The 11,637-nt window shown below is 41.0% G+C and overlaps 2 protein-coding genes across 3 annotated transcripts; one reads left to right on the forward strand and one right to left on the reverse strand.

Moving 5' to 3' along the window:
* Window positions 1–929: 929 nt before the first annotated feature.
* On the forward strand, window positions 930–4,535 carry LOC125979447 (progestin and adipoQ receptor family member 3). The gene is made up of 7 exons (XM_049737679.1): window positions 930–1,096; window positions 1,768–2,004; window positions 2,087–2,249; window positions 2,520–2,675; window positions 2,748–2,945; window positions 3,098–3,188; window positions 3,302–4,535. The coding sequence occupies exons 2-7, from the start codon at window positions 1,835–1,837 to the stop codon at window positions 3,433–3,435; spliced, it is 912 nt and encodes a 303-aa protein (XP_049593636.1). The 5' UTR covers window positions 930–1,096; window positions 1,768–1,834; the 3' UTR covers window positions 3,436–4,535.
* Window positions 4,536–5,850: 1,315 nt separating this feature from the next.
* On the reverse strand, window positions 5,851–11,215 carry slc26a1 (solute carrier family 26 member 1). 2 transcript variants are annotated; one of them, XM_049738190.2, is made up of 8 exons: window positions 11,063–11,215; window positions 8,606–9,068; window positions 8,353–8,541; window positions 8,027–8,273; window positions 7,725–7,956; window positions 7,460–7,643; window positions 7,100–7,387; window positions 5,851–7,024 (listed from the first exon to the last, which is right to left on the reverse strand). In XM_049738190.2, the coding sequence occupies exons 2-8, from the start codon at window positions 8,990–8,992 to the stop codon at window positions 6,446–6,448; spliced, it is 2,106 nt and encodes a 701-aa protein (XP_049594147.1). In that variant the 5' UTR covers window positions 8,993–9,068; window positions 11,063–11,215; the 3' UTR covers window positions 5,851–6,445. The 2 variants fall into 2 exon arrangements, with proteins under 2 accessions (XP_049594147.1, XP_049594146.1); XM_049738189.2 differs by lacking the exon at window positions 11,063–11,215 and adding an exon at window positions 10,388–11,049.
* Window positions 11,216–11,637: the final 422 nt, after the last annotated feature.

An 11,637-nucleotide genomic window follows, 5' to 3' on the forward strand; every position in this document is an offset into this window, starting at 1 on the left:
ATATAAATATGTAAGCTATGCAGTAGATGGCATCTTATTCACTTCAATGGAAAATGAATGTAGCATCTGTTCTTGATGATTAGAATGTCCCAATAATAATTCGAATTAAGAACAAATGCATAATGTTCTTGCAAAGACCAAACAAGTTGTTTTATTGAGCATGAAATCATTTTTATCCCCTGAGATGCGTTGACCGCCTTTGCAAAACAATATCTTAAGACAGAAAATGGCCCTGCCCTCATTATATATTTTTTTTTTATAATGCGGCAGAAATGATAAGCATGTTTCTTTACGCATGAACATTCAGAAAGCATGAAGTCATGACGTGAAACAATACATACCAATGTCATTTTGTCAGGAAATTGAATCTTTGCCTGATGCAGTATCCCCTTGGAGACGTCTGTTTTTACTTCGCGTGATCCTTCTTTTGTTTGTGGGTGTAACCAGCACATTGCAGGCCACTAAGCCCACATTACATACAATATGACCCAAAAACTAAAGATGTCAGAGGTCCACTAGGAGTTTAATTTCATCCTTTATAGGGCAGTTGTTGAATTTATTTTGTAGTGTTAATTTTATGAGTTTTAAAGTGATGTGAGTCGTTGGTAAGCGACTTCAGATGTTTATAAAAAAAAAAAAAAAAGTGTGGCGTACACAGCAATTACAGAGTAACCAATTTCACTAATTTTACTAAATCCAAATGCAGGATATTGTATTTTTTTTCTGTGCCCAAAAGAGGGTGGCGTGTTCCTTATTCAGCTTTGTTTTTTTTAAATCAACTGGAAACTGCTTAAACCACATCCCCAAATGTGACGTTTTCTTTTATAACGATCACCACAATGTAATGAATGGACTGCGGGTGAAATATTTCCGTTTGACCGGAAGGGGGCGGTAGAGCGCTGTGTCATTGTTTACTATGAATCCAAAAAGAAAACAGGCTTTGTATTAGTTGCTGACGTTGCTGACGCTACCTTGTGCGCGTTATTGAGCAATTCTGATTTACTTGGAAGGAGAAACGCGAGCGGTGTGACATATCAGCGAGATCATGGCTGTGTCGGGAGATCACCGACTGTGGCACGGGGACTAGCGGTCACTGGTCAGTATGTTTTCAATCAATTTAGCTGTCCTAAATAACGCCTGTCAATGTATGACGTTAAGGATAATCGGTTCGATCGGAGCGTGTTCATTTTCTAGTGATTCACACACGTTTAGAGTCGAACTATACGTCCAAGGATTAATCGCGTCATTATTAAATTTTCCACGTTTTGTTTTAATGTTGGCAGCGTCCACAGTGACCACATTTATATTTTACACGATTGTCATTCTAAATGATTTGTCATGCTGGACGTTTATTATACAACATATAACATAATATATAGTTCGTGGTGCATTCAACTTAATATATTTTTGCATTATTGTGTGCAAATTCGTGATACATTCGTCCATCTATATATATAAAATTCAAATGCCAGATATTGTGTTATTAAAAAGAGTGATATCCACCGATAATGTAATCTATAATTATAGATTATAATCTACACAATGATATAACTATAAATAAAATATTTGACAATACAAGTCAAACAACTGAGATACACCCTTGATTCACAGTACACCCTTCTTAAAACTGGAATGTGGCTGAACCAATCACATTCAAGTTCATAGTAAATGGGAGTCAGTATACATTTGCAACCTGCAAGTACAAACTTTGTTTCACTTCGCCCACATGCATGTGGGAAATATTAAGTGTGTCTCCTCTCTTGTCAGGTTCACATTCCTGCACCCCCCACACCCTAAACCAGCTTCATTTGAGGGTTAAAAAGCAAAGATCAGGATGAAAATGACGCATTACGTCGAGCTGGGCAGTTATCCGGAATGGCCTATGCGTATCCCGCAGAAGATAAGACTGTACACCTTTGAACAACTTCCGATGTACCTCAGGGAGAACCCCTATATCACAGACGGGTATCGGGCCCACCTGCCTTCCAAGCTCTGCCTGAGGAGGTGAACTTAATATTAAATGCTACACAATCTAAACAAAACTAAATCAATAACAATCCACCCTGTTTTTTGTCCCCCTCTCAAGTATTTTCATTTTGTCCAATGAGACTGTAAACATCTGGAGCCACCTGTTAGGCTTCATTCTCTTCTTCTCTCTGGCTGTCAACGACGCAGTGAAGGTCTTACCGGCTTCGGGAGCCGTCAAAGAGGACTATGTCATCTACGCTATAGGACTGTTTTGCTTCCAGGTACGCTAGACGTTGCATTTCTGTTAGAATGTGCCGGCCGTGCCGTGAAACGATATTGTAATTCAGGAAATTCACGTTTTTGAAAACAGGTTGAGTTCACTCATCCCGATCAAGTCTGAAACCGGTTTGTGTTGTGTTTTAATGCCTGACATAGGTGTGGTTTTGTAGGTGACTCAATGTAGAAGCAGTTGGTCTTAACTTTGGACTACTTTGTTTGGTAGATACCACTTCTGACCATTCCGCAATTGTGCTCCCCCCCTCCCCTTACAGGCGTGCATGTTGTGCTCCGTGGGGTATCATATGTTCTTATGCCATCGATCGGAGAAGATGAGCCGTCGCTTTCTAGCGTTGGACTACGCGGGCATCTCTGTCGGCATCTTAGGCTGTTACGTACCCGGCATCTTCTACTCCTTCTATTGCAATGCTGTATGTGCCATTTTGCATTTCCTCCATCTCCGATGGATTTCTTTTATCTAATTTATCGTCTTGTTTCATCAGTTTTGGCGGCAGGTTTATTCGCTGACTGTGCTGGCCATGATTCTGTTGGTTTTCGGCGCTCAGTTCCATCCGAGGTATATGAGCGCTGAATGGCGCTGCATTAGGGTGTCCATCTTCTTTGGCGTGGCTGTTATCGGGGTGGTTCCGACCTGCCACTGGGTGTGGCTCAATGGGGGTTTCAGTTGCCATATTGTTAAGGTGAGGAAAGCGTCATTACAAAAAAACTGGAGATCAGCACTTGTGTTTCTTTTACATACCGCTAGAGGGAGCTAGTGTACCAGGAGTACACTAACAATCAGCACTTTTTTCAATGCAACATGACTTTTGCCAATATTTTATAATTTGTGCAGATGTTCCTGCCTCGTTTAATTATCATGTACCTCATCGGAGCCGCTGCCTTCGTGTTCTACATTACCAAGATGCCTGAGCGATGCTTTCCTGGTGAGTCTGGTTCACTCCATTTTTGTCAGTTAATATCATACAAGAGTTTTTAGCATTTAAAAAAAAAAAGCGATTACTATCAAAAATATTTCTGGTTCATGTCGTTTTCTCAGGGCACGTGAACTATGTCGGCGCCAGTCATCAAGTGTGGCACGTTCTGGTGGTTGCAATGCTTTACTGGTGGCATCAAACCGCCGTGGACATTATGCAATTCCGGCACAGCCAACCTTGCCCCCCGAGAACGTAATGACAAAGAGCAATCGACACAACCAATTGCTGTTTTTTTTTTTGTTTTTGTTTGTTTTTTGAAATACTGAAACTGTTTACATTTGGTCAATACGAACAAGCATGTCCACCAGAGCCAATATGTGTCAGTAGAAAGTCTGTTGAAGACAACAACAGGCAGTATGTCAGTGGAAGTCTCTATTTATAGTATAAATATAGTATTAACATGAACCACTTGTTTTTACTCCGCTAGATGGCACTGTTTATTTAAATACAAGGGTTTAAGAAATTCAAGTCTGTTATCTGGAGGAGTAAAAAAAAAAGGTTCAGGAAGCAGCAAGCTTCATTTCCCCATCACTAAATTATACTAGATAGAAACTTAATTTAAATGTTTTCTTATGGACAATTATCTGATGCTTGGTTGAGAAGACATTTGCACGTTTGGCTCTCGGGACAAAAAAAAAATAATCAGGAGCTTTTTATTGAACAAAGTGTCACTGTGGTTGACACGGTGCACATGGCTTCCTCAAGTGTTTGAAAGTGTGGTGGTGGAGGTGAGGCATGGGATATTTTAGCATGTTATTTATTAAAAATGACTGCGGTGGATATAACTGATGCACAAATTGAAACAATCAACCACCTTGCTGTAATAATCAAAAGTTTGGTTGAGAGGTATGATATATTTCAGCACCATTCTTTTAACACAAACTGCTTTTGCAATGTGAAATGTATACAGGTAGCAAAGCACTATAAATGTAAGTTTTTTCAAATTTACAAATACAACTGCAGGTCAAAAGTAATCAACCCCCCAAGCTTGTAACGCAAACTATGCATGGCATACATATTTTTCTATAATTGTGGAGGCCATCTTTATGTAACTATAATATTCTAATGTGTGAATTGGGCCAGTGTGAAATCTGTCTTTTGTTGTTATACTTGTACTTCATTTGCCTTCTACCAGAAGAAATTTGAACTGATTTGTTTTTTGCACGACAATGCAGCTACAGTACAATTTTGTTTCAATGTTTTTCCATTTTTATTCAGAGAATGCTGATTTGTATTGTGAAGCACTGTAACTTGACTTTAAAATTGTATTAAATTTTGTCAGGGCCATAAAATCTATTTTGAATGAAGTTCAAATTGCTTTTCACGTTTTGAAAAGCCCAAAGAACATTCCACAAGTTAAGAGCTTGTCATTCCTAACTTGAACAACAGAAGGCAGTGTTGATTTTTTTCACGTTTTGAAAAGCCAAAGGACATTCCACGAGTTAGAGCTTGTTATTCCTAATTTGAACAACAGAGGTCAGTGTTGTTGCGCATTGAGAATCTAGTCGCTTGCAGACGCAATTAAAAAAAAAAAAACTAACCATATTTGGTCAGTCACAAAAAACAAACACTAAGTAACGAAGGCCCCTTTAAAGTTACACAACATGTAGATGTGTAACTTAGCACTAAATAATTACAAGAGATTCTGTTGCATTACATCCTGACGTTTAACAAGACACACTGACGAGAGTTTAAGAAGTAATTTTGTTGGGAAATAGCGTCTTGGAAGATGGGTGGATGTCACACATAACTTTGTTACTGTTAGTGTGACATACCCTAAACTATAAATACTAAAAACTAAAAAACACTTTTTGCATAGTAGTCAACTTGTCAAACTAAATGACTCATTACCCTGAATTATATTTATATTCAGGGAGTCCTAAAAGTCACCCTCGCACAATTTGTTAGTCAAAAGATTGACGTGAAAGCCCCAAAAAATAAAAATAAAACATCAAAACGTGCTACATAACTACAACATGCTGCAAAAGACACAATCTGGCGACAACTAAGAAGAGCACTGACTAAGGGCAGGGCTTTTATAGCTGGTGTGCTCCTCCAGCAAACGATCTGCAGGTGAGTGGCACAGGTGGCTCAAATTATTTTGTATTAATTATTTTAATAAATTATTATTGGGACGTCCCAATCGATATACAACAAAAAGACCCAAACACAAAAATGACATTTCGCTCAAATTAAATTTCAATAATCCCCAACTGTACCCCTTTTTAAATTTAATTTGGGGGGTTATCAAACAAGTTTATTTACATAAAAATATGCAAAAGCACAAATCAGCTTTGAATAGCGTTGTTGAGAATTTTGTTGAGAGACCCAGTTGAGAGTTTAAACCATTTAAGAAATGATTTTTAGTTTCGCTGGTAATAATTGGCTTTGGTTAAATCATTACGGGTAGACTTTGGTCACCTGGATTGGTGTGATTAATGACATGTCAACCAAAGGTCCAAACTAATTCTTTGGAGAACGTGTAATTGTCACCATCTTGATTTGGCTGTTGGTAAAATGTTGCCAACTAGCCAATTAAATAAAAAATCTGATGTTAAAAGCAACATAATCGCTTTTCATTGCTAAGTAGACAAAAAGAGAAGTCGATGTGTTCGTAAAAAATATATTTTTATTGAACAACAGGCTCCTCAACAGTGTATAGTTGACATAATGCCTCGACAGTTGTGACAAACATGACGTATTCGTACCAGTCCACAGAAAAAAAATATTTTAAATGCAATCACCACTGATTGGTTCTGCCCATTCCAAAAATGGAGCTTTACAACAGTATTTTGCATTTAGATTTGCTTTGATCGTTATTTTTTTCCTTTCTCCTACAATTTCTTAAATTTTTTACAGCGCAACAACGTGACCCGATTACACCGCAAGCATTTTTTATATCTCCAATCTGATATACCGCATTCAGAATGTGTTTAGTTTAGCTCACAAGTGATAAGGACGGTGGTCAAAAAGTATTTTATCAAAGTGCTCCATCCTAAAAGTGGAACTTAAGGCAACAATGTGTTCATAAAATTGGACTGATAGTGAATGATTAGCCGACAGGTTTGTTTTGCTTTGGTCTTGCTCATTTTTATCTTCTCCTAAAAATGCAGACAGTTGCGAATGAACAGAACATTGCGTGATGCAACAAATGTGACAGGGTAGTCATTTTATCTTACAACTTGTCGACCGTACATTTCTTTTGTCTACAGAGCAGAGTCTTCCTTGTTTTTGTCCGGCTGCTGTGTGTTTGTATGTAGGACGGCGTGATGGACCGTGTGGAACAGGATTTTGTTCATGTCTTTGCCACCTTTCCCAAAGAAGTGTCCCTTCTGCAAAGTATCAATGACGGAGGTGTTGCAGCAGGCGAAGACCACTTCCACCCCGATCTCCTTGAACTCCTTCAGCAGCCCCTTAAAAGCAGCCATGCCGGCGGAGTCTATAAAAGGGATGGCGGAGCAGTCCACAATGATGGTGTGGAAGTCCAGCTCTAAATCTTGTAAGAGTGCCACCACAACATCTCTATGATTAGCGTCCCCGTTTGTCTGGGCTTGCGTCAAAGTCATCTTTTTGGCTTTCTTCTCTGCCTTTTTCCTTCTGGTCATTTCCAAGAAAGGCGTCACCCCAACAGCTCGGTAAAGAGCTTTCAGGAAGGTGTCCTTGTTGGCGTAGTAGAGAGGAGCCTGGAAGCGGAAGACTCGGACTCGGTTTGGCGGAACCAGGTTTTGGTATTCCTCCACGTCCTCGTAAAGATCGGAGTCGCCGACTCGGCCCAGGAGAGAGACCTGATGTTAGACGAGGGATAAGGTCAGGGAATGGAAAAGTCTCGTAGATGGATGTTCTACAGTTCTGTCACTCACCTTGGGGTTCTGGGTCTTATAGATAACGCAGATCATCGAGAAGGTGATGCCAATAACGAGGCCGAGCTCGACCTTGATAAGAGCTGTGGCCAACACGGTAACCAACCAAACTACGGCATCGTTACGGCTGGCTCGCCACTTAGCAGGGACGTCCTTAAACTTCCTGAGTGCCCCACGAAGGCTGACGATAATAATACAGGCCAGGACGCATTTCTGGAGAGCGTGGAAGAAAGGCGCGAAGAAGAGCAAGACGAGCAGGATGACCAAGGCGCTGATCAGACTTGATACCTGAAACACAAGGACGTCTTTTCCTACATTCTACAAAAACTATGATTGATATTTCTTCTGTTTGGACTTCACCTGTGTTTGACAGCCCGTTGAATCCTTCACCATAGTTTTTGCTAACGCCGCGCTAGTGGTCAAGCAATGGAAGAAGGACGGAATGATGTTACAGCAGCCGATGGCAAACATCTCCTGATTGGGACGGACCGTGTAGCCGTTCTTCTTGGCAAACATCTCGGCCAGTGACACGGTAAAGGCAAAGCTAGGAGATAAAATGACATTTTTGTTGACTAATCACTACTAGCTAGCTAGGTGCTACATCTTTACTTTGTTTAAAAACTACCTGATGACCGCTAGAGGAATGGCGTCCAGTGCTACTCTTGACATCAGACTTAGGCTGGGCACTTGAGGAGGGATGAAGCCAGTGGGGATATGACCAGAAACACTGGTGCCGTACTGATGGTTGAGATCTCCAAAATGACTGGCCAACGTGGCTCCGGCAACCACGACCAGTTCAGTTGGCAGAGGGATCTTCAAACGATCCTTGTAGCGTTCCTGGATCTCTTTCCCTGCCACTACAGAACCCCCAAAGCCCAAATTTAGTGACTACCTTATCTCACATTGTGAGTTCTGGTCCATATTTACCCAATACGGTGATACAGATGGCACTGGTGATAAGATCACACATATTGGTCTTGTGAATGTTGGCGAAGATGTTGAACCAGGTTACGACGACAGTTCCATAACCCTGATGGCGAGGGATCTTCAGACCCAAGAGGTATTTAGCTTGGACGGTCAGGATAGTAAAGGAAGCTCCTGTGGCAAAACCATCCAACATGGGAGCCGAAAGATAGACGGAGACAAAGCCCAGCCGAAACACAGCCATTAGAACCTGTGGAGGGGATTGTCAGACCTGCTGATTAGGAAAACTAAAATCTTGGAGGGTGGAAATCTTGAAGGTGGCTCTTTACCTGGTAGATACCAGCCAGGAGCGTAAGAGCCGCGGCTACGCTAATTGCGTAACACTCCTTCCCACATTGCACACCCATAATTTCTACAGTGTGAGTTGTGAGGTTGACGAAAGAACCGTTGAACTCTGGAACACCAGGAGAATCCTCGTTGAGGTCGAATCCAGCGAGGAACACTTCTCTGTAGACCACCTGAGGATAAAGTTTGGATAAGGATTCGGTTTGAAGTACATCTTTTGTGACAACTGGAGCTCACCTGTCCAACCATGAGACTCATCAGGCTAAAGATGCCGACAGAAACATGTCTGGATGTCCCCATGAGAAAATAAATGATGTTGGCATAAAACGAAGTATACAATCCATAGATGGGTTCTACTCCAGCCAGGAGGCAGTAGGCGATGGCCTGCGGTACCAAGATGATCCCCACGATCAAGCCGGACATGGCGTCGCCCCAAACATACTCTCGCAGTTTGTACTTGGGCAACCAGCGCACCACAGGGAAGCAGCCCGACAAAGTGGAGCGGACCCGGGTCGCAGAGCAGCTCAGACTCCGTTGCAGCTTGGACTTGAGGACGGAAAGTGTGGGCTCTGCGTGATGAGCCTTCCGCTCCAACAGAGATGGTGTCGAGCTGACCTCCTCCATGGTCTCAGATGGAGAGAGTGTGTGGCAAATGAAGAGAAGGGCGGAGGGGTCGATGACGGGGTGGTCTGCAGTGCTCCTTGGAGATCCAGAGAAAAAGGCACATACATGTTGAACTACTCACTCGTGACCCCAATTCTCTAATTTATCTTAGCGACCCTGCCCCCATGTATTTCCTACAGGTGAAAATCCATGACATTGCAGTGATGGGGAAAACGAAGCTTCAAATTTGCTTCATGAACCACTTGGATTCTTTGACTCCTCTAGATCAAACTATTGGTTTAAATAAAGTGGCTAAAGAAATTATATCTTAGTGACCCCGAGTAAAACCTGACTTCAGGAAAACTATGATTCAGCCAAAAACTGTTTTTGTCTCACAGTTGCCACGAAGTTTCAGGAGCAGAGAATGATACAATGTCTCAGTAGCTGTAAAACACTAAATGTCATCCATTATTGACCTCATCACAAGAGTCCTATGCGGCATGTTTTGAAGCCGTTAAAGACCGATAAACCGCTGAGGTAGTCAGTAATAAACTACTATCACGTCTATTTGTCATTTTGTATTAGCGCACATTAATGTTGATGGATGTGACGTGACAATCGTGCAAAAGAAATTTCTTCCCTGGGTTCCTCATGTTCTCTAACCCTAAAAGAAGCCATCTTGACTTGAAAGGGAAAAACAAGACATGAGATAAGTTACGTTTGCTTTGTGATCTGACACAATCAATGTAGAAAAGTTCACCCACAGAGCCGGAAGAATATCAATAAATTACAGTTGCAGCTAAACTTGGACTTTCTTACTTATTAGAAAAGAACCTGATAAATGGTTGAGCATGGGAGAAGACACCCTGATGATCTTTTGTACACCGTGCCAAGATTGATCACCGTGTCAAAAAGACTAAAACAATGGGTCAACTCTGTTCTTTGACTGTGTCCAATCAGTGCGTACCGCTTTTCATCATGTGGTACAAAGGACCCGAGTAATGCTAAGAATTTTGTGGACAGGACTTATTCTCATGTACGATATTTCAAGTCAACATTTGAAAACAACAAAAGATTCATTTACATGAGGTTCAAATATTTTATTGGTATAATTATCGAGTTTTTCCAAAATTGGATTAATGAATGAATGACGCAAATAAACAATGATTGATTATTTTAAATCTTTCCTGTAAATGCCCTTTAAAACATTTCTGTAATTAAATTCTTTTAATTTAATTTATTTCACGGTTGTTTAGTATAATTTCCATGCACGTTTTCCCAAGCAATTTTTTTTTTATTGCTTGTATAAATTTCCTCTCTCTGTATCCATCGACTGATATGTTACTCAAAAAATCTAAATCAATAAAAACATTTCAACAAAAGTCCATTAAATTGCATTTCTGCATTAGTACTCACCTGGACAAGTCGAACCGCAACACGAAGTCTGATGTGACGACTAAGTCATCTGTATTTACAAAGTGTAACCACTTCAGATAGTGAGCCAAGCGCAACCCTCTGAGCAAACATTTTCTACTGGCTTGGTCCCCTAAAGTGGGCGTGGCTTATCCTCATTTGCATTAAGTATTAACATTTCTAAAGAAGACATACCGAGTCAATATTTAACTGAACTGCAATATTTGTCCAACCATGTTTTCAACACACACTGACACATTGATGACATGCAAGTTAATATGTTTGTGTGTTCCCTCCTGAATACATTACAGGTTACAAAGAAAGGCCCCATTGTCAGCATTTGAGCTAATCATGTCATCGCATTCCTCATGTCAGTCTTGGTAAAATTATTCATCATGTCAGACTCATCAAGTATAAAATTCCACATCTAATAATAATCCTCTTCACGGCAGATTGAAGATAGTCAAGGGGAGGAGATGTTCCATCCTAAATACAAGGGAATGCTACACTTAGACAAATAGATGTGGCAAAGTTTCTGTGGAATGTTCCTCCTTCTTCTACTGACAAACCACCACAAGATGAGAAGATCAGCTCATCATTGTGTCAACCATCAATGTGTCTTTCAGAGATTACACCTGCCGAGTGGATTGTTAGGAAGTGGCAAGAAGGAGGACTCACCCTGAGAGGAGCTTGAATGGCACGTGGGGGGCATTGGGTCTCCTCCCGTGTCGTTAGTCCATCTGACATCTTTTCATCTCATTCAAGATTCTTCCTGCTTCCGACTGCAAAGCATGATGGGAGCCGTCACCCCCCCCTGACTTATTCCCATATGCCGTCTAGAGCAGAGTGAGAGGGGGAGGGGAGAGAAGAGGAGGAGGGAGTGCAGGAGAGGATGGTTGCCATGGTGACAGGCGAGCGGATTGCTACATTTGTTTTGAAAGCTTCAGTGTGCTGCTTTTCAATGATGTCTTTGAGTTGGGGTTGAATAAAAGAGACTCTGCAAACCCGTACTTGCAATTGCTCCAACAGCCAAATGTCCTGATTTCAGCAAGACAAAAAATAAGGGGGGTTAAGTGTGCTATGCATATTTTTTGTTCTTTGGTGTGTTTTAACAAAAACATGCCACAGACGCAAAGACACTTGGAATATGTGTAGTGGGGAAAAAATAGAATTTGCTTCAAAGAAAATTTATTTGGCTTGGTTATGATTGTCAGATATTTCCTACTGGGGAAAACAAATGTGAAATATTATCT

This window comes from Syngnathus scovelli, chromosome 13 (assembly GCF_024217435.2).
Source record: "Syngnathus scovelli strain Florida chromosome 13, RoL_Ssco_1.2, whole genome shotgun sequence".
NCBI classification, from domain to species: Eukaryota; Metazoa; Chordata; class Actinopteri; order Syngnathiformes; family Syngnathidae; genus Syngnathus; species Syngnathus scovelli.